We start from the raw sequence: 26,654 nt of genomic DNA, 5'->3' as shown, positions 1-26,654 counted from the left end.
TTAGGCCAAGCCCTTACCCAGGAAGGCCAACAACTTCTGAGCCTACTAGGCACTGGCAGTGGTGGTGAGTCTATTCCATCACCTCAGCTGAAATCCATCGGAGACTATACTCTAGGGCAGCGGTCGCCAACCGTTCGGACCTCACGGGCCACCAGTGGTCCGCAGACCACCTGTCGGCGACCGCTGCCCTAGGGGGCCTATGCCTGAGGAAAAAGGGTGGAGCAGCTGAGCCTAAGAGTCTGATAGACCAGGAGGCCTAAATGGCGGCAGCACTAAAAAAGCAAAGAAGCAAGGAAATAAAAACAAAAAGGTATCACTAACTGCTGGCCAATAGGCCTACCTGGTTTCTGTCTGGTTCATAAGTTTTAGCAAAAATTACAAACTCATTGCCGGTATTTAGAAATCCAGATTCCTCATAAAAATTCAGACTTGCAGCTTCTCTTGAGAATGGGCCCCTGGTCTCACATGGCAACAGTGAGCTAGTGTTAGATAGTGGCCCCCCCTTTAAATGGATGAGAACGCTCTGGCTCATCACAGTCCCTGTCCAGCCAACTTTAAAAATTAAAACAAGACACGTCAGGGAGTACAAATTTAGTTAGTTATAGGGGTAGAGTCCCAACTGCTAGGATCCACTATTTCAAAATAAGCAGATCAGCCTTATTAATAAACTGAAAAACACCTTTATAGTGCGAGTCCCTACACTGACTACAGTGGTTTAGTAGCCTCAATGCCATGGCCACAGTCTCTGCTGAGACTCTCGTCTATTAAAGACTAATGGCCAGGAGGAAGGACCAGCCTGTTCCGGAGCCACGCTGAATGTCGGTGGAGAACCACGGGTCTCTCTACGGGCTTCAGAAATGATGGCGCGAGGCAGGGGCCTTCTACTCTCTGGTCACCTGGCTCTAGTCACCAAGGAAAAGAAGCCATTGACTCTCTCAACCCCAAAATCTAATCCTGGCTCAACTGCCTCGTCCTTCCCACTCAAGGGGAGGCTGTCTGCTGCACACAGCCCGCTAAGCTGCAGTTGGTTTCACAGGCCGCACCACTGCCCACCCGACCCGTTCTAGCCCCACTCACCCTCTCGTCCAGATCGCTTTCGGCATCACACTGGGGAGAGAGACAGGAGTCACAGAGGGAAGAGGAGTGGGGCTTTCAGAGAGTCCGGGGCGGGCGGTACGGGCGGAGGCACTTACTATGTATCCGGCTTCCAGAGAGTGACGGGAGGAGACCTGAGGAAGACCAGAGTCCAGAGGTGAGGGGGCTGCCGGGAGGCCTTTGGAGCAGGTCTGAACTCCCAGCGGGGCACTCAGGCCCCTCCTCACCTACTCTCCATTTCCTTTCGGCGGCTCCTGCCCACCCGTTCCCCACGCTCCGGCCACTGTCCAAACATACCAGGCTCTCCTATCTGTGCTTCTGTCCAAAACAACTCTGCCGGTTTCTCCTCTGAGCTAAACTTATGACTGTTCTTCACGGCCTGACTAAGATGTCCTGGGGGCTTTCCCCAACCACAGCCTCTCCCGGCCCCGGGCAGATCGAGCGGCTTCCTCCGCGGCTCCTCTGGGTTCGGTATAGGTGTCTGCCTGCAGGTGGTTTCTTTCCCACTAGCCTGCCACCCCCTCGAGGCGGCAGAGACAGATCTCATTCATTTATGACCCAACCGGGTCCTGTGCTGAGGCCGACCTGGTGCCGCCAGCAGCAGGCAGGCCTGGGGCAGGGCCTTGTGGACCCGGAGGGAGAAGGGCTCCCGTGGCTCTGCCTTCATCTGTGTCCGGGAGATGCCGCCGCTGTTTACGGGGCAGTGGCGTGGTCACTGGAAAACGGGCCTAGGGAAGGGTGTTCCGCCCAGAGTCTTAAAGCGCAGGGGCCCAGGAGGACAAACTCACCTCTTTCCTTCTCCGCTTATTGGGCCATTTTCGGGCGCGATCCCCGGAGGGCCGGCCGGGCTCCCGATCGGAGCTGTCCCCTGGCTCCCCGGCGGCCCCGCTGGAGCCGCCCCGCTTCCGCTTCCCCGAGTGCTTCAGCCGGTGCTCCAGGCGCTCGGGGGGCTGGAGAGAGGCATCCTTCTGCGGAGGAGGAAGTGGGGCTCCAGTCGACGGAGAAAGGAAGGCTCCGGCCGTCCGGGGGCGACCAGGCTCCCCCAGCGGCTCCGGGCTCAGCGGCCGCCAGCTTCCGGACCCCACGGACCACCGCCGGTCCCTGGAGACCGGCCCGACCGCCTCCCACCCCAGGGCGGGGCAGAGGCCTGGCCAGAGGAGCCGGTTGCTCTGGTTCGGGGTGCCAACCTTCCCCCTCAACTCCACCCACCCGGGCACCGTACCCTCCCCGCGGCCCCTGGGAAGCCCCCGAGGACCCGGCCCTCAGGCCCCACCTGCAAGGCCTCGAGGCTGGCGAAGCTGGCGATGGCGAAGCCATCGATCAAGTCCTCCTCCTCTTCCTCCTCCTCCTCCGGCTCTTCCTCGGCCTCCCCGTCGTCCGCACACCCCCCCTCCTCTTCCTCCTCTTCCCCGCGACTGCCGGAGCCCGCAGGCCGCTTCCGAGCTCGGGGTCGCGGCGGCCGAGGCCTGGGACGGGGCCGCCGCCGTCTCGGGCCTCCGGGCCGCTCTCCAGACGAAGCTGACGACCAGGGCCTGGCGGGCGGCGGCGGCGATGACGAGGACGAGGAGCCGCGCGGGGCAGCCAACAGGGCCCGGGGCGCGTCGCCGCCAGGACCTCGGCGGCGCCGCTGCTGCTCCCGGTCTCGGTCTCGGCGCGAGCAGCGCCGCCGCCGCCGCTCTCCCTCAGCGGCCCAGCCCGGGCCCGGAGCCGCGGCCGTCTCCATGGCGACCGCCCTCAGTGCCGCATCCGGAGGCGGCCGGGCCCGAAGCGGCCTGTCCGCAGGCCCAGGGTCGCAGGCGCGGCGTTGGCGGCTGCACAGGGACGAGAGGGCCACGGCTTCCTTTTTAAAGCAGGATCTGCTGGCCCTGAGCTTGCCCCAAGGCCAAGGCCTGGGGAGCCGGCGCCGCCCCCGGGGCGACAAGCCCGAGGGTCCCCACCCCCCAAGTGGGGCCGGTAGGGCCAAGACGGCGAAAACGGGGCGGCCGTCCCTTTAAGGCGAAATCTCAAGTTGTCCAGCCCCTAGCTCCTTTAAGACGACCAGACGGTGTCCGGCCGGCCTAGTGCGGTGGCCGCCCCTTGCCAGGGGGTCGAGACTAGTCTCCCCAAAGAAGAGGAAGGGCCACCCCTTTAAAAGGGACCGAAAGCTCTCCCCGAAACGCAGACCTCCCCTTTAAAAGTGTCTCAAGTCCTCCGGCTAAAAGAGGCCACCCCTTTAAGGAATCCTGGGTCCTCAAAACAGCAGGCCGCCGCTTGAAAGGCTCGAGAGTTTGTTTCCAGTCCTCCACAAGCGGCCACTTCCCCTTTACGCTGAATTTAAAGGACTTTCTGGAGTAGGGAGGAAGAGGAGGTAAGAATCCTCACTCGCTCCAATTCTCCCAACAGCAGTTTTCAATTTGTCAGCTCCTGTTCGGCGGCTTCCCCTTTAAGGCTGGCGTTGTAGTCTGCCGAACTCAGTGGCCACCCCTTTAAGGAGATTTAAAGGGGCCTCCTCCAGTCCCAGCTCTTCCAGCCTCCGCCTCCAGTCGCCATGAAAGGCGCGAGGGGGGGGCGGGGCCGCGGGGGCCAGCCCTCCAAAGCCCCGGATGTGAGGCAACAGTGACGGGTAGAGCTTCTCTGTCTGCCGACATAAAAGTCTCTTCCTCCTTTCTTCGTCTCTGTATGACGCGCTCCTTAAGGGATCCGAAACAGCCGTTGGTCAGCGGGGGAGCTCCAGCGCACCCTCTTGCTGTCTCCCTTGGAGTCTTGGGCCTCTTCTCCGCCAGGACTTCCCTACCCCCCTCCCTCTTCCTCAGCCTACGCCTCCTTCCTCTCTCTGCCTCCTCCCACTCTTCGCCCCCTTCCCCTCACCCCTCCGCAGGCTTAGTCGTTGATTGGTGGAAAAGTGCACGTCAGGGAGGGGGCGGAGTCAAACTCGGGGAGTGGGTAATTTGTAACCGCCCTCAAGTTCCGGATTGGACGTACGTCAGATTAGTTCCGTCCTCCACCAAGTCTCGTGACTCGACTGGCTCGGAGTAGGTGCCTGGGCGGTCCTGCAGAGGGTCCCGCCTTTTCCCGGTCTCCGTTCATTGGCCCACCTTCTGACGGCGTCAAGGCCAGGAGTCCGGTGGTGCTGCGCGAGGCCTGGGGGCGGTTGGCCGCTGGGCGGCGCGGCTGCGGAAGCTCCCCGTCGGCCCCCAGTGGCGCCGTCTCCCTTTCCGCCGCGGGGCTGGGCCCACAGGCCGCCTGGCTGCGCGCGCACGCGCCGCGGCGCTGACGTCGGGCGGGCAGCTCGGCAGCGTTAGCTCCGCGGTGGAGCTGGTGGCGACCGGCGGACGCGCAGGGGGGAGGCCGCGTCGCCTGTCCTCTCGGTTCCGCGGGAAGGTGCGGGCCTGTGCTCTGCGCGCGGACGAAAAGAAACCCCTTGCTCCGCTGGGCCGGGCACTTCCTCACGTATCGACTCGCTGGGTAGTAAGAATTTTTGTAGGAAGATACTCCTACGAGCCCCATTTTACAGAGGGATGGGGACCGGCCACCAATACTTAGTTCCCAGCCGGGATTTGTACTCGGCCTAGCCAGGGTCTCTAGCCTGTGCTCTTAGCCGCCGCCGTTTTGCCTCTAGCTGGCCGGTCACTCTGTGTGTAGACACGGCACTGACCCACTCCACTTGCTTACCCTCTTACAAAATGGGCTCAAACCCCCTCACGGGTTACTGCACATCAAGCACCGCTGACAGTTTGCTGTCGGTGCTGCCTGCATGTTAAGAGGAATTCGGGGCCATCTCGATCCAGGCCTCGGTCCCCTCTGGGACTTGCAGTGTCCTCTTTGCTTGTAAGTGAATTGGAACAGCCCTGACCAGGGCCCCTGATCTGTCTTCTGGAGCAGGTTCAGAAGTGTTCCTCCACACAGGAATACACGCCAGGAAATCAAGCATCTCCAGCGACCGTTCCCCACCCCCTCCCGGTGTCTAACCCTCATTGCCTTCCCTGACACCTTCCCCATTTCCCAGTCTGAGAGCCGAAGTAGTGCCAATCATGCCAATAGTCCCAATCAATTTCAAACTCAACTTGGAACATACAAAGCAATCAGAAACATACCAAAAACTTTACTAGAAATACAGAGAAAAAAAAATAAAATGGTCTCAGAGGCTTCCCTTCCCTCCAGGATGGATGTACAGATAAACAGATGGAGCTCCTAGGTCAGATGGGGCGGCTCCCTAATCCACTTCCTCCTCTTCCAGGAGCAAGGCATCCAGCTCCTCCAGCCGCTGCTGCAGCAGGGGTCCCACATCTGGGCCGGGGGCCAAGCTGGGAGCAAGGGTCCTGCCAGCAGCAGCTCGGACCCCACGAGACGGCCGCCGGGATCGAGGAAGGCTGCTGTCCCGAAACTCCATAGCCCGCCGCAGCTTCCTCGAGCTGGTCAATATCAGAGTCCCATTGCGCACCCGGGGTTCCTCAAAGATGGTCTCAAATGTCCTGGACCAGGCAGGGAGAGGTGCTGGTTACCAGCACGCCTCTGGTTGGAGCCTTCCCTCTATCACCCCCAAGCCTTCACCGTTTCTCACCTCCTGGTTGTAGGTGACTGATAATTCTTGTTGGTGTAAATTTCTTCCAAGCTGAACTCCTTCTTGTTCAACCTGGGAGCAAAGAGCAGAGGCCACTGAAAAACCTGGGACCAGTGGCGCCTGGAGAAGGGAGAAGCAGGGCCTGGTCTGTATTTCAGTTTCCGGGACATGTCAGATGCCAGGAGAACTGCCTGAGGCAGACAGATAGTTCTAAGCACAAATCACCAGATTGGACTGTGCTCCCTGAGAGGAGACGAAGCCACACTTAAGGGAATGTGAGTCAACATCTGTTTGGCCAAGGCAGCTCCATATACAGTAAGCATTCACCTGATCGGTCGAGGCAGCCCCATTGGTGTAAGGTTTAGTTGAGGACGGGCCAGTGTCCTGCGTATTCTAAATCGAGAAACCTTTCCCATGGTCTGCAAAAACGGGGCAGAGGGTAAGAGTGCAGTATGGGCACAGGCTCCCACTTGGCTCCTCCCCCTCATCTGTACACCTACCTTGGTCTTGGGGTCGGAAAGCACTTGGTCCTCTGAGGCCCGTGGCTCCTTGCCCTTGGTCGAGCCCAACCTACAGAGAAGATGAAGGCTCAGGGACAAAAAATATTCATAGCACATCCCCATCTCCTGCCCATGGGACACCAGGGCAGGAGGCTAGGCCCAGGCGGGGGCCAGGGATTGAAGGGCTTATTGAGAGCACTACCTGGGTTCTGCAGGTTCAGAGAAGGAGGAAGTGGATGCAGAGGACGAACAAGATGTGCCGAGGGGAGGAGAGCCTCCCACTCCTCCAAGAGGGAAGACCTCTTTCCGGAGACAGGGTCGAGGGGGTGGCGGGGCTCCAGCCATCTCCCCACCACCCACAGTGTGCCGTCGAGGCCGTGGCCGGCTTGGGTGGTGTGGAGCAGGGGGCCAGCTGCAGGTATCTGAGCCAGGAGGCCCCAGGTCAGGGCAGGAGTGGCTTCGGCCCAGAGATGGCTTAGGAGGAGATGCTGGGGGGCTGTGGGCTTGGGCTCGCCACTGGCGGATAGGGGGGCGGGGACTGACAAAGGCAGTATCCTCAGCAGCCCTGGACTGCTCAGCCTCTGAGATGGCAATCTTCAACTCCAACTTCATGGGGGGTGAGGGGGGTGGGGGCTGTGGGGCTTTGATGGGTGTGAGGAAGATGTCTGCAAAGCTCTCTAGCTTGGAGCGGACAGAACGGAAGAGGGGAGCCAAGCCCCAGGGACTGAGGCGAGGGCGTAAAAGGCTGGACGGCGGTGGGGTCGATGGGGCTTCCAGAACCGGATCTGGGGCTGAGGAAAGGAGAGGGTCACAGGTGGGCATTCCTCAGCTGCAGGTGTCTAAACCCGTTCAGTAACTTCAGCCCCTCCCCAAACACTAAACTGCCCACAGAGGAAGCCTATTCCTAAAAAAACCCCTACATTTAGGAGTTGGACAACAGGCCTCTGAGGTCAAAATCCCTTCTTCACATACCAAGCCCTGCCCTGGGAGGGGGTGAAGCCCCTCTGAGAAGCTCAGCTAGGGTTTTCCAGAGCCCCACACCTCATCCCTGTCTCAGTCCTTACTTGCTGATGGGTTCTCCAGAGGGTCTGCAGGCAGGGCAGATGGCTGGAAGGGGGGTTCCAGGTCCCTGGACGGAGGCTTTGTCTGGTGAATCATCATCATGGACTCAGCTCTGGGGTGAAGGGGCAAGGTCAAGGCTGGGGAAGCTCCCAGATCCAGATCCCACCTTGCCAGCACCTCCCCTGTCCCTTAAGGCTACTGAAGGTGCTACATGGAACTACTGAACAAGAAAATGCTAATACCCTAGTTCTGGCTGCCTGAATAATGGTTGTTGTCTGGGTATCTTAATAATTCCTTCCCCAGCCCTCTCACCTTCTCGCTGGGACGATGAAGTTGGAAGTCTTGTCCGCCAAGTCCTGGATAGAAACATGGGATGTTGGTGGGGAGGCAGGGAAGCCTCCTTAGCTTCCCACATCCCAACTCTCAGCCTCCAGATGTCTGCCTGGGTTACACTAAAGACTTTTTCATTTGGTCTTTGCTCAAGCAGTATGTTCCACCTAAAATGCTGTCTTCTTTTCTCTGAGCAAAATCTACCCCCAACTCAACTCTCCTGTCTTCTACCCTCACTGGAGTGCCTGCCCCAGCTGCACCCCTGACATCCTTACCGGAAGTACGTTCCCATACCTCAGCTGGGGGTCTGGGACCGACAATGTCTTCTAGCATCACCACCAAAGTAGGCTGGGGTGCCCGGTCCACCTCTTGTGAAGGGTCTTCTTCTGGGCCAGAGGTTGTCTTTGATGGACACCTCAGGGTGGGAGAAGGCCGGTTGATGCGGCTCAAGGGCTCTCGGCATAAGTGCAGTGGATAGGCAGGCCTAGAAAGGGACCACAAAGATCAGAGGGGTTCAGCTATGTTACCAGCTCACCCCTATCCTGCCTTGCTCACCTGGCCTGCGATGACCACATAGCCTGTTGGGGTGGCGAGGCAGGCAGCTGGTGGTGAACAGAATCCCAATGGTTGCTGCGGTGTGGTGGGGTGGAGGTCTCCTCTTGGGGCACCAGGGGGACCTAAGAGAGGAGGTGTCAAGAGCAAGGTGATGGCCCTAGCCAGTTGGCTCAGTGGATAAGAGCGTCCGCCTGCGGACCAAAGGGTCCTGGGTTTGATTTCGGTCAAGGGCACCTACCTTGGTTGTAGGCTCCTCCCCAGCCCAGGCCCTGGTTGGGGCTTGTGCAGGAGGCAACCAATCAATGTGTTTCACATCAATATGTCTCTCTCTTAAAAAAAAAAAAAAAAAAAAAAAAATCAATGGAAAAATATCCTCAGGTGAGGATTAAACACACACACACCAAGAGCAAGGTGATGGAATGAGGTTGAACTGGACAGGGCCTCCCTGTGCCTGGCAGTGTCCTATGCCACAAAGCTGACAGAGGTTGTGGCTAATATTCACTCAAGAGCTCCAAAGAGGTAAGTTAAACGGAATTGGGCCCAAATATCAGTGTTCTGAGCTGCTGGTGTGGGATCTAGGTAATCTCACCCAAGCTGTTTAAAGAAATGAAAAAAAGAGAGTGATCTTGGGCGAGTGACTGCCCTGTTTGGGACCTCAGTTTTCCTCTGTGCAGTGGAGCAAATGATCTCAGTCTGCTGCTAAGGTTTGCCTAGAAGTTGGGCTGGGAAGAAAGCAGGAGGGTTTATCACCCTTAGAGTTGTAGGGAGGTGGTTCCAGCCCAACGGGGTTGGCTGGTGGTGGGGAATGGGCACTGGAGACCCTGCCCATCTTGAGGTTGGAGTTAGAGAGCCAAGCACACTCTAGCATTAGGGAGGCTGCCTGAGCAATGAGTGTGAGAAAGAGGTGTTCGTGCCTCAATCCTCACTGGTGAGCTGGCCTGATTGTACTGAGAAGGGACCCGGGGGAGAAGGGAGCCTCCCCTTTCAAGGGGCTCACCATATGGGCAGCCATGACATCTTCCAGCACCACGGCTAGGACCCGCCGAGAGGCCTTTTCCAAGGGTGAAGGGACCACGGGGAGCTGTAGCCTTCGCCGTTTCGGGCTTCTGGCTCCCCATGATGTTCGAGTCAGGGGCTGGCGGCACAGGCGCGGCTGGCCAGGGGGGCTGCAGGACGAGAGAAGCGGAGGACAGCCGCTGAGCCTGTCGTTGGCTTCGTGGTCTCCCCTGTACGGTCACCAGGCTCCCCGTTTCCCGAGCTCAAGGCACGCTGGCAGGGTTCGCTCTCACCTGGAGTCCCCGGGCAAGTCCATGGGGGAAGCGGCGGCTCCGGGGAGTCCCTGGGGGATCCCAGGCTGCAGCCTGGGGTGGGAGGTGGGGAGCGGGGGAACGGGGAGTGAGGGCCAGCCCTTTCCCTGGGGCTCCGCCCTTCATGGTAGTAAGCAGTTCTCGGTAGCCGACGGGGCTGGAGACTTGGGGCGCGAAAAAGCGCCCCCAGTCGGCGGTCCGGAGCGTCCGTCTTCCCACTGCCGCCGCCGCCGCAGTCAAAGGATCACTGCTAGGCACTTGCCGCCAGAACCTGGATTGTAGCGGCCCCAGCTCTCCCACGGCGCGAGCCTCCTGGGGCCTTTGTCCCCGTAGATTCTGCCCCGAGAACGGCCCCCACCCCCATTCCACCTCGGCGTCAGCTGGGATCCTGTCCGGAGCGGCTGTTTCCACCCGATCCCCAGCCACAGCCAGCGAGTGGCCGAGGACTCCGAAGCAATATTCCCACACACCGACGCTTCCCCTCCCGCCAGATCCCTCCACTGGATCCGAGCGGAAGGAATCCCACAGCGCGTTTCCTCCAATCAGACGCCGCGGGAGGGTCCTCTCCCCGGGAGCTTCGGCTCAGCAAAGCTCCACTCCAGGACGGCCCGAACTTGAGCATCGCCAACTCTGTGAGGCTCCCCGGGGACCCGCTGTCCAGCAGATGCCCCTCCACTCCAATCCCGGAGGTCCCGCCCACAGACCCCCTCCCTCCCTCCTTCCTCCCCCTCCCCGGGTCCCCGCCCAGCTCTCTCCCCAGCCCCGGACCAGAGGGTTCAAAAGTTTCCTTCCCTCCCTCCTCCCGCCCTTTCTGCAGCCGCTCGGTGCCCTCCCCCGCTCACTGCTTACCGCCGCCTCCCGCCGAACCCGGGTCTTCGACGGCTCCCACCTGCGGCTCCTTTAAAACTAGCCTAACCCAGTGCCGCCCAATCGCCGAGGGCCTTCTTCGCGGAGCCCCGGGCAGTGCCCAATCGCCGGCCCGCGCCTTGCCGGGTGGTGAGAAACCCCGTGAAGCCACCTGAAAGCCATCATCTCCCGGGGTGCGCAGCCAAACGGGGCAGCGCGGCTTTTGTGTTCGAGGGCAGATCTCGTTGTTCTCGAGGAACCAGAGTGAGCCGCGTGGCGTCACCTTCTGAGGGCCAGGCGGTGGCGGAAGCCTATGCCAGGTTTCTTGAGACAGTGAGACAACCGTAGCGAAGCTAGCTGGCCGCCACGTTTTTTGAGGGCACCTTCCGGTCCTTTCGCTGTGAGGCCAATCAATGTGAACTGAGTGCGAACGATAGGTGAAATTCCCAGTTTCCTAGAGAGGCTCGTCGAGGCCGGTTTGGTCCCATCCTGGGTCCCTCAACCGGGTTCCCACGGCGCTGGGAAGAGGTTGGAGTAGGTGGTGAGGGCCGGAGACGAGGACGGGCGCCCCTTCCGGCTCCGTTGCTCGGCGGGGTCCTGGAGAGACCGAGCTGAGCCAAAGTGGGGCGGAGACTTGGGGCGCTGAGCTTAATTTACCCGAGTGTTGTGCACCTCTTCAGGAAAAGGGGTTTCTGCGGCCCGCGCAGAGGGCTCCGGACAGGGGCGTCATTGCAGGAGACCAGTGACCTATTCGGCGTGCGCTGAGGGGTCTGGCCTCTTTCCTCTAAGGACCAGGCTCCCGTGAGCCCTCTTTCAAAAGGGGCCCGGCCGAGGAGGCGTGCACATGGCTCTTAGTAAGGGACCAGGGAGGTAATCCCGCTGCTTGGAGAGGCTGCACCATAGAACCTTTATCCCGAGCGGGCCCGGTGATGGGGAGGAAGTGGGTAAGTCCTGGCCCTTGCATTGTGAAGGCGTTCTCGCCGCCTAACCAAAGCCAGTGCCTCCATTAGTTCTCCTTCCCAGGACTCCCTTGTCTAAACCAGTATATTTTTTAAAATCGGTTTTTTAAGAGAGAGAGAAACACCTATTCTGTTGTTGTTGTTCCCCTTAGTTTTGCATTCATTGGTTGCTCCTTGTATGTGCCCTAACCAGAGATCAAACTGCGAGGTTGATGTACGGGAAGGAGGCCCTCACCAACCGAGCTACCCGGCCTGATTTTCTTTATGCAAGAGAGCCTGAAGCCTACGCTCTCTTGCCCTGAGGTGCCTCCCCATCTCAGCAGGATTCTCTCTTATGGGATTAAATGATAAAAGTAATTGGACAAAAGATGACACAGAAAGAGCAGAATTAGCAAGAATTGGTATGGAAAGTGAAAGCTCTCCAACTCTATAATCAAGGACTCGTCGATAGGTCTTCCAGGACAATGGCGGCTCTCTAATGGCCTGCTGGGCCCTCTGGAATCCATTCTAAGGCTTCTGGTAGAAGTAGGCGGCAGCTCTTTCAGCTGGAAGTGTTCTCTCCCCCTGGATGGAGACTGGCTGCATAGTACCCGAGGATGTTCCTTGGCGGTCTGGTGGTGCTCGGAGATCCTTCTCTCTCACTTCATTGCTTAAACACATAGGTACTTCCCAGGCCCCAAGGCAAGAAAAGTTGCCAGGTCTGAGTTTTCATTCTCTAGATCTCCTGAAGAACTCAAGGGCAAAGGAGGTGGTCTTAAAGAAAGGGCCTGGGACCAAGTAAGCTGGTAGGTAGGGCACAGCCCTACAACCCTAACTGGGGTGCTGGAGTTCATCAAATTGAGGTCTAAAGTAGACTCTGGTGTCTTGGCTCCCAGCCCAGGCCCACAGTTACCAGCCTTCATAGCTTCAAGATCTTATTTGGGCCCTCTTTGTGACTACCATTTCAACAACTCCTATCTTACCCATCACCTGTGCACACACTCTACGGCAGTGGTTCGCACCTTGGCTGCACATTAGAATCACCTCGAGGCCCAGAAATCAGGATTTTAAAAAGATACCCAGGTGATTCTAATGTGCAGCCAAGGTTGAGAACCACTGCTCTACGGTGTGGCCAGAAGCCCCACACAGCCTCCAGCAAGCCAGGCGATGTGGCTGAATATTGGCTGTCGGCACTTCAGTGTATCATTCTTCAGAAACTCTGGGCCCCTTTAGACTGGGTTCCCACCTGCTTAACTGTTCCCTGGCTTCAGTATAATGAGAACAATAAACCCTGCCATGCCTTATCTCAAAATAGACTTGGAAGATCAAGATCAAGTGAGAAGACACATCTCAGTGTGCCTGATAAATAAGTTAAGTCTCAGGCTACAGGTAAAAAGAGGGTGATGAAAACCACCTATTCTTCCTCTCAGAGTGTCCTATGCCTTGTCCTCCCAAGCCAGCTGCTCTGCTAAGTACGTTTCTCTGCAGAAGCCTCTAGCCCAGTGGTTCTCAACCTTCTCAACCTTCCCTTTAAATACAGTTCCTCATGTTGTGACCCAACCATAAAATTATTTTTGTTGCTACTTCATAACTGTAATGTTGCTACTGTTATGAATCGTAATGTAAATATCTGATATGCAGGATGGCCTTAGGCGACCCTTGTGAAAGGGGTCTCGACCTACAGGTTGAGAACCGCTGCTCTAGCCTGATCTCCAGATCAGCTAGGGTGGGCTGGTTAGGATGTGGCTTTAGGGTGTTGAAATGAATTTGGGTTGCTGCTCTTGTTTGCATCAACCATGCAACAAAATGTCAATGCCTCCTATATGCTATGTCCTGGGGATAGATAAGTGCCTGTGATAACCAGAATGGTGAGCCAAGGTTCCCCCCCCCCCACCCCCCTGGGGTCGTGTCTCACCACTCCCAAGAATGAGCTCCATGGACCAGAAGATTTAAGCAAAAGTGGAAATTTTATTACCAGCAGATTCACACTCCCCACATGAGTAGGGGGTGGGCAATAATGGGCTGCCTGCCCTAACCGGTTTGGCTCAGTGGATAGAGCGTCAGTCTGCGAACTGAAGGGTCCCAGGTTCGGTTCCGGTCAGGGGCATGTACCTTGGTTGCGGGCACATCCCCAGTGGGGAGTGTGCAGGAGGCAGCTGATCGATGTTTCTCTCTCATCGATGTTTCTAGCTCTCTGTCCCTCTCCCTTCCTCTCTGTGAAAAATCAATAAAATATATTTAAAAAAATAATAATGGGCTGCCTGTTAAAGCCTTGTCTAGGGTATATATTTGCTACAAGTCTGTTCTATATCTACCCTTGTCGTCACCTAATTGATTCCCTCAATTGTTCTTGCCCAGCAATGGACCTGAACTTTCCCTGTTCTTTTTTTTTTTTTTTTTTTAAATATATTTTATTGATTTATTACAGAGAGGAAGGGAGAGAGATAGAGAGTTAGAAACATCGATGAGAGAGAAACATCGATCAGCTGCCTCCTGCACATCCCCCACTGGGGATATGCCCGCAACCCAGGTACATGCCCTTGACCGGAATCGAACCTGGGACCTTTCAGTCTGCAGGCCGACGCTCTATCCACTGAGCCAAACCGGTTTCGGCCCCTGTTCTTATAAGTCAGTTCACTTTATTGTTGCAGACCCTCCCTGGATTCCTGTGCCTCCCACTTTGAGTCCAGAAAAATGTTATTAGTTCTTCTTGGTTGGCTTTTGTGATTAGGCTGCTCACACTGCTGTCTCTGCCCCTGCCTATGTTTCACCTGCCTTTGTTTCCCACTGGACCCCTGCCCTGCGTGCCTGCATTTCAAGCTAACTTCTCTCACCTGTCCCTAAGAGTTTGGCGTTTATATCCCTACTAGGGGCCGGGTGAATGAAGATTCGTGCACGGAGGGGTGGGGAATCCCTCAGCCCAACCTGCACCCTCTCCAATCTGGAAGCCCTCAGGGGAGCCCTCTCCAATCCGGGAGTTTCTGTCTGTCTTTGCAATCATATGAGTGAATTGTCTGAGACCCCCCAACCCAGTTTGGTTTGTTGCTCACAGAATAATAGAGGCATTTTTTTTCCCTTTGCTTCATTGGTGGAGATTTCCTGGAAGTTTTAGGATATCTTCCCTTTAATTTTCCCTGGACACTCTTATGTCTCTCACCTTTGCTTTCCTCCATCCCCACCACAACAGTAACTTGCTCCAGGCTCACTTTGCTCTAGTGTCTAGGACAGGGATGGCGAACCTATGACATGCGTGTCAGAGGTGACACACGAACTCATTTTTTTGGTTGATTTTTCTTTGTTAAATGGCATTTAAATATATAAAATAAATATCAAAAATATAAATCTTTGTTTTACTATGGTTGCAAATATCAAAAAATTTCTATATGTGACATGGCACCAGAGTTAAGTTAGGGTTTTTCAAAATGCTGACACGCCAAGCTCAAAAGGTTCACCATCACTGCCCTAGGAGATCCATCTGCCACCAGAACTATGATTCCTAGTATTCCTGGTGCTCCCCATGCTCTGGGCTTCCACTTCCAGTCCTGGGGCTGCCATCAGAACTACTAGTCCCAGAATTCCTGGTGCTCCCCGCGTTGGGAGCTCCCAAGGGAGCCACCGCCCCCCAAGCCTCCGGCTCTCCTGCTCTGCTCTCTGCCTGGCGACCGAGGGAGCCACATTCCCCAAGGGAGTGACCAAAGGAGCCACGTCCCCCCAAGCTGCCGGCTCTCCCACTTCTCTCTGCCCAGCACCTGTGTATGCAAATTAACCCACCATCTTTGGCGGGTTAATTTGCATATTCACTCCTGGTTGGCTGGTGAGCGTAGCAAAGGGATGGTCAATTTACATGTTTCTCTTTTATTATATAGGATACTAGAGGCCTGATGCACAAAGATTCGTGCAAGAATAGGCCTTCTTTCCCCTGGCTGCCTGCACCACCTTCGCTCTGGCCCAGAGCCACCTTTCCACCTTCCCACACTGTCCCAGAGGCCCGGAGCAGCTGGCACAGTGTGGGATGCCTGCGTCATCGCCATGGTGACGACACAAGCGTCCCGCCCCACCCCCAGCTGCTCTGCGCATGTGCACTGCCCACAGGCCTGCCATCTTTGCCAGGTTAATTTGCATACTCACTCCTGATTGGCTGGTGGGCGTCATGAAGGGACAGTCAATTTACATCTTTGTCTTTGATTAGTGTAGATACAAAATTGCCATTGGCTCTGCTGATTACCTCAGCTTCAGCCCTCTCCATGCTCAAGTACTCAGCCTAACCAGGTGTCAGCACATTCCTGCCCAATTTAATTCCTCTGCGGATGAGCTTTTATTTTTTAAAATATATTTTTATTGATTTCAGAGAGGAAGGGAGAGGGGGAGAGAGATAGAAACATCAATGATGAGGGAATTATTGATCGACTGCCTCCAGCACACTCCCTAATGGGGATGGAGCCTGAAACCCAAGCATGTGCCTTTGACCGGAATTGAACCCGGGACCCACAGGCCAATGCTCTATCCACTGAGCCAAACCAGCTATGGCCTGAGGAACTTTTAAGACTCACCCTTGGGCAGCTATTCTGGTCAGCTACTTCGAATTATTAGAATTTATCTGAAAAAGCTGGTACTACCCATGTTCTAACGCTGTCTCTTCCCCAGTCTAGAGAGCCCACCACCAGTTCCATCTTTGCCTTCATTTTTATGGGGTGTGTGGGGGGAACGTGATAGGCCAGGGTCAAGTTTGGAGGAACTGGTAAAGTGAGGATGTCAGGGAAGGGGAGAAGGTTTGAAGGATTGGAGAAAAAGTCAAGAAAGGTGAAGGGAGCTGCTTATCTGAAACAGTGATATGTCACTGTGCCGGTTATCAATTTATTATCTCTCAACTCTGAATTTATTCTTTTTGCCTCTCTGTGACAAATGGATCTGGGCCCTTTAAATACTTTTTTCTTCACTAGCTGTAATCATTAAGTTTTGTCAGCTAGGGAGATATTGCTGGAAGAAAGGGTTTTGCTTCCTGGTTCCAGTGAGCCCTATTGGCAGGGTCCTACAGTGCAAGTGGGGTCCCCAGCCCCCAGCTTCTGCAGTGCAGGCAGCCTCTCCAGTCCCAGGCTCCTGCAGGGCGTAGTGGCCAACAGCACCCAATGGCTAGCAGCTCCCCCTGCTATTCACCTTGGACACTTTTGTGATGGGTGCCTTTGGCGAGACACCTTTCCATTAACAGCTTTCCCTGACACCCTAGAGCAGGGTGGGGAACATCCAGCCCATGGGCCGTATATGCCCGGGAAATCATTTTGTCTGGCCCTGCCAAGGCATTAGGGGTGAGTTAGTTAAATGTTTAACCAAATATAGCAGGCTAATCTTTATTTTATTTTATTTCTTGCAGCAGGCTAATTTTTAAATTGATAATTTTGTATGGCCTGAGAATGATGTTATAAATATCCAAATGGCCCTTGGCCAAAAAAAAAAAAAAGTTCCCCACCCCTGCCCTAGAGGGAAGATTTCCAGCAAGTTACACTGGAGTGGCACTTCCGTGATATCTGTCTTCTCTCCAAAAAGTTCTGGATCTCTGCCCTGGCCAGGTGGCTTAGTTGGCTGGAGCAGCATCCTGTACACTAAAATGTTGCAGGTTTGATTCCTATTCAGGGCACATATCCAGGTTGTGGGTTCAATCCCCAGTCAGGGTGTATATGGGACGCAATCAATCGATGTTTCTCTCTTGCTTCCTCCCCCTTCCTCTCTCTAAAAAGAAATAAAAAAAAACCCAAACAAAACAAAATGTATCCTCTGGTGAGGATTTAAAAAAAAGATCTGGATCTCAGCCCTAGGGACGCCAGGTAGAGGCTTCTTCTTGGTGCTATATCTCAGCAGGAGTAGTGGCTGCTCCTATATATGATATTACTGCATTCTTTAGAATTCTCTTTACTTCTTCCTATCTGTAGTGGGCAGAATTGTGTACCCCAAAAGATATGTTCTAATCCCCAGTCCTGTGACTGTGACCTTATTTGTAAATAAAGCTGAACTTTTCAGATGTATTCTATGAGGTCATACTGGTTTATGGTGAGCCCTACTCCAGTGACTGGTGTTCTTATAAGAAGAAAATGTGGACACAGACATGTAGAAAGTAGAATGCCATGTGAAGACAAGCACAGAGACATATGGAAAGAATGCCACGTGGCAACAGAAGCAGAGATTTGAGTGATGCATCTACAAACCAAGGACTGCCAGAGATTGCCAGCAACCAGCAGAAGTAGAAATAGGCAAGGGAGGATTCTAGCCAGGATCTCAGAAGGAGCATGACCAGCTGATGCATAGATTTCAGATTTCTAGTCTCCAGAACAGCAAGCAAATAAATTTGTGTGGTCTTAAGCCACCACCCAACCTGTGGTAATTTGTTGTAGCAGCCCTAAGAAACAAATACACAACCCAATCCCTCATTTCTCTAATTACCTATTATAGCTGATAATTCTTTGTATTAAACTTGTCCTTGTTGGAATTACTATATAGGTTCTCTCTCTTCTGACTGGACCTAGACTTATACTATTGCCAACAAAAATACTAGTGTTTCAGCATTAAATCAAATGGAATATCTGAATCTTGAAAGTTCCTACCGCAATTGCTATGAAGAGCTTTAAGAAGTAAGCCATTTTTGAAAGAGGACTAAAGTCTACATTGCAGACATATTCCTTAAAGGCATTTGGATGTTCTATCATACCTGAGAAAGAATAAAAAGTGAGTGCAGGAGGTGCCTGTGAAGACAGCTGGCTTGACTGAAGAGGAAGAAGTTGAGCTGGACAAATGCCATGTTGCCTAAAGGCAGTTCCCGACGTGTATGGTTTCAGGTGGAGGCCAACCCTAGACAACACTCAGAAACAAGTCCAGGTGGAGTTTTCTGGAAGTGACTGTGTCTAATATTACAGGCTGGGAAGGCAGAGGGAAGTGGTACTCAGGGCTAGAGTGGCAGGGCTGGGGCAGGGAGGTCCATGACACACACAAAACACGCACAGCTGTGACCTTTTGTGCAGAGAAAGAGGGCTACATGTGGGATGGCAAAGGCTCCGGGTGGTCAAGGAGGCTCTAAATATGGGCTGAGGCGTCCATTTTTGGTTCAACACATTTGTTGAACTTCAATAATGTGACAGGCAAAATATTATGGTGAACAAGACAAGTGAGAGTCCTTGTTTTCAGAGAGAAGCGAGTGTGTAGTGAGATAAATGTTAAACTCAACTTTTATTTGGCTTCACAAAAGAGCACATAAGCAGAGTTAGAGGAGAAGACTTCCCAGAGAAAGTGAAGAATCATCTGATAATTGAAGGAAAGGAGGTCGGGGGGGGGGGGGGAGGAGCACGCGGGGGGGGGGGGCTACATAGGTCATCATAAACATGCAAAGGTTCAGAGGGCAAAATTCAGGAGGCTTCAAATACATGTAATTTGTCCATCAACCTATCAGAACTAATGCATGCTTTTTAGAATAAATATTTTGAATGCTACTTTTACTATTATGAAAAAATGAATAGTGAAATAACCATCTACAGTCCTACTTTTAAGAAATCAACATAACTCTTGCCCTGGCCACTATGGCTCAATTGGTTGGAGCATCATCCTGTGCCCTGGGAGGTCCAGGGATGTCTCTCTGTCTCTCTCTCTAAAATAATTTTTTGAAAAAGAATAATCAATATAGATCTTACTATGATTTAAAGGACAAATAAAGTAATTTATTTAAAAATGCATATCCAATAGTATATTATACATATCTTAGAATAAAAACTGCAACTACAGGTAACAATATGAATGAATTTTAAGAAGCAAAATAAGCCAGACACAAAAGAATGTGTGTACACACACACACACACACCCCCCTTATGATTCCATTTGCATTATGTTCAAAAAAGAGGCAAAATGATAACGTTAGAAATTGGACTAGTGGCTGTCCTTGGGAAGGGTAGTGACTGGAAGGCACACGAGGAGAACCTAGGATACTAGAAATGTTTTGGTTTCTTGATCTGGGTACTGATCATGTGAGTGTGTTCATTTTGTGAAAATTCATTGAGCTAATGCTTAGGATTTGTACACTTTTCTGTATCACATTTGTTTTTAAAATTTCTATCTCAATATGTAAATGCTTGGGCAGGGCTTTGCCCTAAGGTTTAGTGAAGTGGTCACACTGAATTAGTCATATGTTTTCACCTGCATATAGGATTTCCTGAATACAGCAGCTACTAATGCAGACTGTCACAGATGAGTTGTGTTGGTGATTCACACTCAAGTGTGGCCTCTGTGTCATGCTTTGCCAAAATGACTAATAATTCTTGGTAAAGTTCCAGTCTTCCTTCATTGTACAGGTGCTGTCTTTCTGGAAGAGGTCAGGCTTAAAACTGGACTTATAAGTTTGTGTTCATATATAACATGAATTTAGGTTTTGTATTCAGATAACCTGTTTTCACCTACATGAATGTCCATGGGGCATTCTGAAAATGGAGGACAAGGGACAGATTTTTTCTTTTTCAATTAGTTGACATTCAATATTATATTAGTTGCAGATGTATAGTATAGTGGTCAGACATCCATTTAATTAACAAAATGATTCCCTGGATAAGCCTAGTACCCACTTGGTATCATAAATAATTATTACAATATTATTGGCTATATTACCTATGCTGTTACTTTACATCCCCAAGATTGTTTTGTAACTGCCAATTAGTACTTCTTGATCCCTTCACCTTTATCACCCAGCCTCCCAAACTCAAGTAAGTAACTGACAAGTAGCTTACTGGCAAGTAACTATCAGTTTGCTCTTTGTATCTATGATTCTGTTTCTGTTTTATTGGTTTATTTATTTATTTATTTTTAAAAAAATATATTTTATTGATTTTTTACAGAGAGGAAGGGAGAGGGATAGAGAGTGAGAGACATCGATGAGAGAGAAACATCCATCAGCTGCCTCCTGCACACCCCCTACTGGGGATGTGCCCACAACCAAGGTACATGCCCTTGACCAGAATCAAACCTGGGACCCTTCAGTCCACAGGCAGACGCTCTATCCACTGAGCCAAACCGGTTAGGGCTGGTTCATTTTTTTAAAATTCTACATATAAGTGAATCATATGGTATTTGTCTTTCTCTGTCTGACATTTCACTTAGCATAATACTCACTAGGTCCATCCATGTTGTCGCAAATGGGAAGATTTCATTCTTTTTGATAGCTAAGCAATATTCTACTCTGTATATGTACCACTCATTTTATTTATTTGAGGCAGAGAGAGAGAGAGAAGAGAGAAGAGAGATTATTTGTTGTTTCACCCATCCATGCATTATTGGCTGTTTCTTGTATGTGCCGTGACTGGGGGGTCAAACCCATAACCTTGGTGTATCAGGCCAATGCTCCAACCAAATGAGCTACCCCACCAGGGCCATGTATCACTTCTTTATCCCATAGTCTATTGATGGACGCTTAGATTGCTTCACATCTTTGGCCATTTAACTAATGCTGCAATAAACATAAGGGTACATATATTTTTGAATTAGTGTTTTGGATTTCTTTGGATAAATATCCAGAAGTGGAACTGCCGGGTCATAAAGTAATTCTGTTTTTACTGTGTGTGTTTTTTTTTCGTTTCTGGGTAATTTTTTGAGGAATCTTCCATAGTGGCTACACCAATTTGCAATCCCACCAACAGCCTACAAGGGTTCCCTTTTCTTCACATACATTCTTGCCAATAGTTTTTGTTTTTCTGTTTATTAAAGATAGTCATTCTGACAGATGTGAGGTGAAATCTTATAGTGGTTTTCATTTGCATTTCTCTGATGATTAATGGTATTTGGCATCTTTTCATATGTTTACTGGACATCTATCTGTCCTCTTTGGAGAAGTGTCTATTCAGGTCTTCTTGGTGTTAAATTGTATGAGTTCTTTATATATTTTGGATATAGCCCTTTATTGGATGTATCCTTGGTGAGCATCTTCTATTTGGTAGGTTGTCTTTTCATTTTAGTGATGGAATTCTTTGCTGTGCAAAAAAATTTTAGTTTGATGTAGTCTCATTTGTTCATTTTTTTCTTTTGATTCCCTTGCCCACGGAGATATATCAGAAAAAAAATATTAAGAGCAATGTCAAAGAATTTACTGCCTATATCTTCTTCTAGGAGTTTTATGGTTTCAGGTTTTACATTTAAGTCTTTAATTCATTTTGAGTTTATTCTTGTATATGGTGTGAAAAAGTGGTCTAATTTAATTTTTTTGCATTTATCTGTCCAGTTTTTCCAAAACCATTTATTGAAGAAACTGTCTTTGCCCCATTTATATGATTACCTCCTTTGTCATGGATTAATTGACCATATAGGCATGAGTTTATTTCTGGGCATCTATTCTGTTCCATTGACCTATGTGTCTTTTTATGCCAAAACCATGCTGTTTGGATTACTATGACATGGTAGTATAGTTTGATATCAGGTAGCATGATACCTCCAACTTTGTTGTTCTTTCTGAACATTGCTGTGGCTATTTGGGGTCTTTTGTGGTTCCATATAAGATTTAGGATTATTTGTTCTAGTTCTGTGAAAAATGCCATTGGTATTTTTATAGAGATTGCATTGAATCTATAGATTGCTTTGGGTAGTATGGATTCTTTTCTCTTCTCTTCTCTTCTCTTCTCTTCTCTTCTCTTCTCTTCTCTTCTCTTCTCTTCTCTTCTCTTCTCTTCTCTTCTCTTCTCTTCTCGCCTTGCCTTTTCTTTCTGTTAGACTTTTAAAAAAATCCTCACCCAAGGCCGAAACCGGTTTGGCTCAGTAGATAGAGCGTTGGCCTGCGGACTGAAAGGTCCCAGGTTCGATTCCGGTCAAGGGCATGTACCTGGGTTGCGGGCACATCCCCGGTGGGAGATGTGCAGGAGGCAGCTGATCGATGTTTCTCTCTCGTCGATGTTTCTAACTCTCTATCTCTCTCCCTTTCTCTCTGTAAAAAATCAATAAAATATATTTTAAAAAAAATCCTCACCCAAGGATATTTCTCACATTGGTTTTTATTTTTTATTATTTTATTTATTTATTTTTAATTAAATCTTTATTGTTCAGATTATTACATTTGTTCCTCTTCCCCCCCCCATAACTCCCCTCCTCCCAGTTCCCACCCCACCCTCCGCCCTCACTCCCTACCCACTGTCCTCATCCATAGGTGCACGATTTTTGTCCAGTCTCTTCCCGCATCCCCCACACCCCTTTTCCCCCCCAAGAATAGTCAGTCCATTCCCTTTCTATGTCCCTGATTCTATTATAATCACCAGTTCATTCTGTTCATCAGATTATTTATTCACTTGATTCTTAGATTCACTTGTTGATAGATGCATATTTGTTGTTCATAATTTGTATCTTTACCTTTTTCTTCTTCCTCTTCTTAAAGGATACCTTTCAGCATTTCATATAATACTGGTTTGGTGGTGATGAACTCCTTTAGCTTTTCCTTATCTGTGAAGCTCTTTATCTGACCTTCAATTCTGAATGATAGCTTTGCTGGATAAAGTAATCTTGGTTGTAGGTTCTTGGTATTCATCACTTTGAATATTTCTTGCCACTCCCTTCTGGCCTGCAAAGTTTCTGTTGAGAAATCAGCTGACAGTCGTAAGGGTATTCCCTTGTAGGTAACTGAGTTTCTTTCTCTTGCTGCTTTTAAGATTCTCTCTTTGTCTTTTGCTCTTGGCATTTTAATGATGATGTGTCTTGGTGTGGTCCTCTTTGGATTCCTTTTGTTTGGGGTTCTCTGTGCTTCCTGGACTTGTAAGTCTATTTCTTTCACCAGGTAGGGGAAGTTTTCTGTCATTATTTCTTCAGATCGGTTTTCAATGTCTTGCTCTCTCTCATCTTCTGGCACCCCTATAATTTGGATGTTGGTACGCTTGAAGCTGTCCCAGAGGCTCCTTACACTGTCTTCATATTTTCGGATTCTTTTTTCATTTTGCTTTTCCGGTTGGGTGTTTTTTGCTTCCTCACATTTCAAATCTTTAACTTGATTCTTGCGCTCCTGTGGTCTGCTGTTGGGAGTCTGTATAATATTCTTTATTTCAGTCAGTGTATGCTTAATTTCTAGTTGGTCCTTTATCATAACCTCGAGGGTCTCATTAGATTTCTTGAGGATCTCACTATATTTATCGGTGGTCTCACCAGTCTTTTTGAGGGCCTTACTAAATTTATCAGCGGTCTCACCAGTCTTTTCGAGGGCCTTACTAAATTTATCAGCGGCTTCTAGACAGTTCTTGAGAGACCTTAAAAGTGTGGTTTTGAGCTCTATATCCAGCATTCTGCCTTCCTCCATTTCTGTCCTGTTTCTTTGTCTCCGCATTTTTTATGCTTTCTTGGTGCATCCCCTAGTGGTCTTTGTGCGAAGTCTTGTTGTAGTTAAGCCTTGATTGTTGTAGGTAACACTGGAGGGTATTTGACCTCCAGGCCAACTGGCTGTGAGAATCAGCTGTGTCTGCAGTGGGAGAACTTCTGTCCTCTAGGGAGGTGCTAATCTAGCCTTTGCCTGAGGCTAACCAGCAAATTCCTCTGTGCAGGGCTTGGGCAGGGCGGGTCCCAGGGGATCAACAGGTTGGGTGGAGCAAGCAGTTATGGCTGCTCTCAGCCCCGTCCCCAGAGGCTCTGCCTCTCAGTGTCCCAGCGACCGCTGCAAGTACCTCAGGGAGAAAGCTGCCCTCGTGTTCTGACCGATGCCAGACAGTCCCGTTTCTCCTGTTTGAGTCTGGGTCCCCAGAGACTCGCCTGGAACTGGAGCCCAGAGCCTGAGACTCCCTCCCAATTGAAAACAACAACCGCGCGCTCAGCCGCCAGCCCGCTCCGCACGTACCTCCGCACCTTAATATTTTACTTCCGTACTGCGCCTCCTTTGAGTCTCGGCACGCCTCTCTCTTTCCTTCCAGTTGCAGAACCTCTCCTCAGCCAGCCCTCCTGTGGCTCTGGGTGACATCCGTTCCGTCTTTTAGTTGTATCCTTGAAGTGGTTGTTCGAGGCAGCATTCTCTGGTGTCTACCTATGCCGTCATCTTGGCCTCTCCCATTGGTTTTTAGAAAGAGTGGAAGGGAAGGAGTGGAGGAGAGAGAAAGAAAGATCCATGTGAGACAGACACATTGATTGATTGCCTCCTGCACACACCCCAACCAGGGCCAGGAATCAAACCTGCAACCCAGGTATGTGCCCTTGACTGGGAATCGAACCTGTGACCATTCAGTGTGCAGGCTGTTGCTCACCAGCCAGGGCAGTAAGGGCATTTTAACAATGCTAATTATTTCTATACATGAGTACTGTATATGCTTTAATTTATTTGTATCTTCTTCAATGTTGTATAATTTTCCAAGTATAGGTTAAATTTATTCCTAGGTATTTTATTTTTTGATGTAGGTTTGTAAATAGGATTGTTTTCTTTTTCTTTTTTTAAAATATATTTTATTGATTTTTTACAGAGAGGAGGGGAGAGGGATAGAGAGTTAAAAACATCGATGAGAGAAAAACATAGATCAGCTGCCTCCTGCACACTCCCTACTGGGGATGTGCCCGCAATTAAGGTACATGCCCTTGACCAGAATCGAACCTGGGACCCTTCAGTCCACAGGCTGACGCTCTATCCACTGAGCCAAACTGGTTAGGGCTAGGATTATTTTCTTAATTTTTCTCTCTGATAGTTTGCTATCCTATATAATAAAAGGGTAATATGAAAATTGACCCTAATGGTGGAACGACTGGTTGCTATGATGCGCAGTGACCACCAGGGCCCAGACTCTCAATGCAGGAGCTTCCCCCTGGTGGTCAGTGCACTCCCACAAGGGAGTGCCTCTCAGCCACAAGCTGGGCTGATGGCTAGGAGCGAGTGCAGTGGCAGTAGTAGGAGCCTCGCCCGCCTCTGCGACAGCACTAAGGATATTCAACTGTGGCTTAGGCCAGCCATCAGTTGGACATCCCCCTAGGGCTCCCAGGCTGCCAAAGGGATGTCTGACTGCCAGCTTAGGCCTGATCCCCTGGGGAGCGAGCCTAAGCCAGCAGGTGGACATCCCCCAAGGGGTCCCGGAATGCGAGAGGGTGCAGGCCAGGCTGAGGGACCCCCCCAAGTGCATGAATTTTTGTGCACTGGGCCTCTAGTCTATATAATAAAAGCCCAGCAACCATTATAGCAGAATGACTGGAACGACCAGTCGCTATGATGTGCCGGCCACGGGGGCTGCCACCAGCACTGCTGCAGAGCTTGAGGGCCCAAGGGCCTGTTGCGAGGCTACCAGCAAGGCCCTGGTAAAGAAGAACATGAAGACAGAACCCACACAGAACCTAGACACAGAACCTAGACACAGAACCTAGACACAGAACCTACACAGAATCTAGAGACAGAAGAACTTCGCTGGAGAGAACATGGCAAAAGATCCTGGACAGAAACTGGCCACAGAACCTAGAGACAGAACCTAGCGAGAGAACCTGGCTGAAGAACCTAGAGACAGAACCTGGATAGAACATGGCAAGAGAACCTGACTAGAACCTGGTGACTGAACCTGGCTGGAGAACCTGGACAGAACCTGGACAGAACCTGGAAGAACCTAGAGACAGAACCTGGCTACAGAACCTGGATAGAACATGGCAAGAGAACCTGACTAGAACCTGGTGACTGAACCTGGCTGGAGAACCTGGACAGAACCTGGCTGGAGAACCTAGCGAGGGAACATGACTACAGAACCTGGCTGGAGAACCTGGAGAACCTAGCAAGAGAACATGGACACAGAACCTGGCTGGAGATCCTAACCAGAACTTCGCTGGAGATCCTGACCAGAACTTGGCTAGAGATCCTGGCTAGGCTGCTGATCAACTGAAAAAAACAACAACAAAAAAACATGAAGATGGCCAGCGTGAGTGTGTAGCTTGAGATGAAGGCTCTGTGGGATGAATTCAATCAGCTGGGCACCTAGATGATCGTCACCAAGGCTGGCAGGTCAGGGCATCCCTCTCCCCACGTGGCGCCAGTCTCAGGCAGCGGGCTTTGGCCTGATCCACATGAGCGAGACTGAGAAGCAGGGTAGGAAGGCACGGCCTGGCCACCTGCGGGTCCCTCTCGACGTGGACCAGCTCCTTCGCTCTCCGAGTCCTGGCTCTAGTGACAGCTGCTTGGTGCGCTGGGCCAGAGGGTACTGCTCCGGAGGCCAGGAAGGTGGCAGAGAGAACCCCTGTGTACCTGCCACCCGACCAGCAGCCCAGGACCCGGCACCATCAGAAACAGACAGGCTCAGAGCACACTGAGCTTGGGGGGAAGGCAGCCGCCTGTGAGGGGCCTTGCCACCAGCTGGCTCCCAGTGGATCCCGCCTCAAAGGAAACTCGGTCTTTGGTTCCTTAGTTCAGTCTATCCCGGCTAAAGAGGAGCAGCTGGGCACATTTTAGGGGAGAATTAAGACTCTAAAACAGTGTGTTCTGTTCCATGGAGATTGCTACCCAGTTGTTTTAGGCCTAAATTCCGGGTGATTGTGGGGCCTGGCTCTG

At 51.4% G+C, this 26,654-nt stretch overlaps 2 protein-coding genes across 9 annotated transcripts in view; both read right to left on the bottom strand.

Annotated features, from left to right (window-relative positions):
* The window catches only part of FBRS (fibrosin), a 37,680-nt gene extending 33,758 nt beyond the window's left edge, over nt 1-3,922 (bottom strand). For 4 of the 6 annotated variants that reach the window (XM_036308793.1, XM_036308794.1, XM_036308791.1 and 1 more), the window contains exons 1-4: nt 2,369-3,922; nt 1,884-2,063; nt 1,194-1,229; nt 1,078-1,107 (exon numbers count right to left, since the gene is read on the bottom strand). In XM_036308793.1, coding sequence (XP_036164686.1) covers nt 1,078-1,107; nt 1,194-1,229; nt 1,884-2,063; nt 2,369-2,818 — 696 coding nt within the window. In that variant the 5' untranslated portion in view covers nt 2,819-3,922. The remainder of the gene's footprint in view (nt 1-1,077; nt 1,108-1,193; nt 1,230-1,883; nt 2,064-2,368) is intronic. The other 2 variants (XM_036308789.1, XM_036308788.1) reach the window with 2 other exon arrangements.
* A 1,231-nt stretch (nt 3,923-5,153) lies between these two features.
* Nucleotides 5,154-10,582, bottom strand: PRR14 (proline rich 14). 3 transcript variants are annotated; one of them, XM_036310981.1, is made up of 12 exons: nt 10,239-10,582; nt 9,372-9,443; nt 9,080-9,248; nt 8,083-8,204; nt 7,822-8,011; nt 7,510-7,553; nt 7,200-7,309; nt 6,338-6,926; nt 6,136-6,205; nt 5,963-6,054; nt 5,636-5,707; nt 5,154-5,546 (listed from the first exon to the last, which is right to left on the bottom strand). In XM_036310981.1, the coding sequence occupies exons 2-12, from the start codon at nt 9,392-9,394 to the stop codon at nt 5,288-5,290; spliced, it is 1,740 nt and encodes a 579-aa protein (XP_036166874.1). In that variant the 5' UTR covers nt 9,395-9,443; nt 10,239-10,582; the 3' UTR covers nt 5,154-5,287. The 3 variants fall into 3 exon arrangements, with proteins under 3 accessions (XP_036166874.1, XP_036166876.1, XP_036166875.1); XM_036310983.1 differs by lacking the exon at nt 9,372-9,443 and having other exon boundaries at nt 10,239-10,576; XM_036310982.1 differs by lacking the exon at nt 10,239-10,582 and having other exon boundaries at nt 9,372-10,080.
* Between the last annotated feature and the right edge of the window lie 16,072 nt (nt 10,583-26,654).

The sequence above is a fragment of the Myotis myotis genome, unplaced genomic scaffold, assembly GCF_014108235.1.
Source record: "Myotis myotis isolate mMyoMyo1 unplaced genomic scaffold, mMyoMyo1.p scaffold_m19_p_5, whole genome shotgun sequence".
Lineage (NCBI taxonomy): Eukaryota > Metazoa > Chordata > Mammalia > Chiroptera > Vespertilionidae > Myotis > Myotis myotis.
Note: the sequence above shows the minus strand (reverse complement) of the source record. Positions and strands in the feature narration are given on the sequence as shown.

Excerpts from the sequence above, each read along its gene's own strand:
- PRR14 (XM_036310981.1), bottom strand. The coding sequence starts at position 9,394 with ATGGACTTGCCCGGGGACTCCAG. Across the intron at positions 7,554-7,821 it reads GTCCCAGACCCCCAGCTGAG|GACTTGGCGGACAAGACTTC; the intron begins GTATGGGAACGT and ends GTTTCTATCCAG. Across the intron at positions 7,310-7,509 it reads TTCATCGTCCCAGCGAGAAG|AGCTGAGTCCATGATGATGA; the intron begins GTGAGAGGGCTG and ends CCTTCACCCCAG.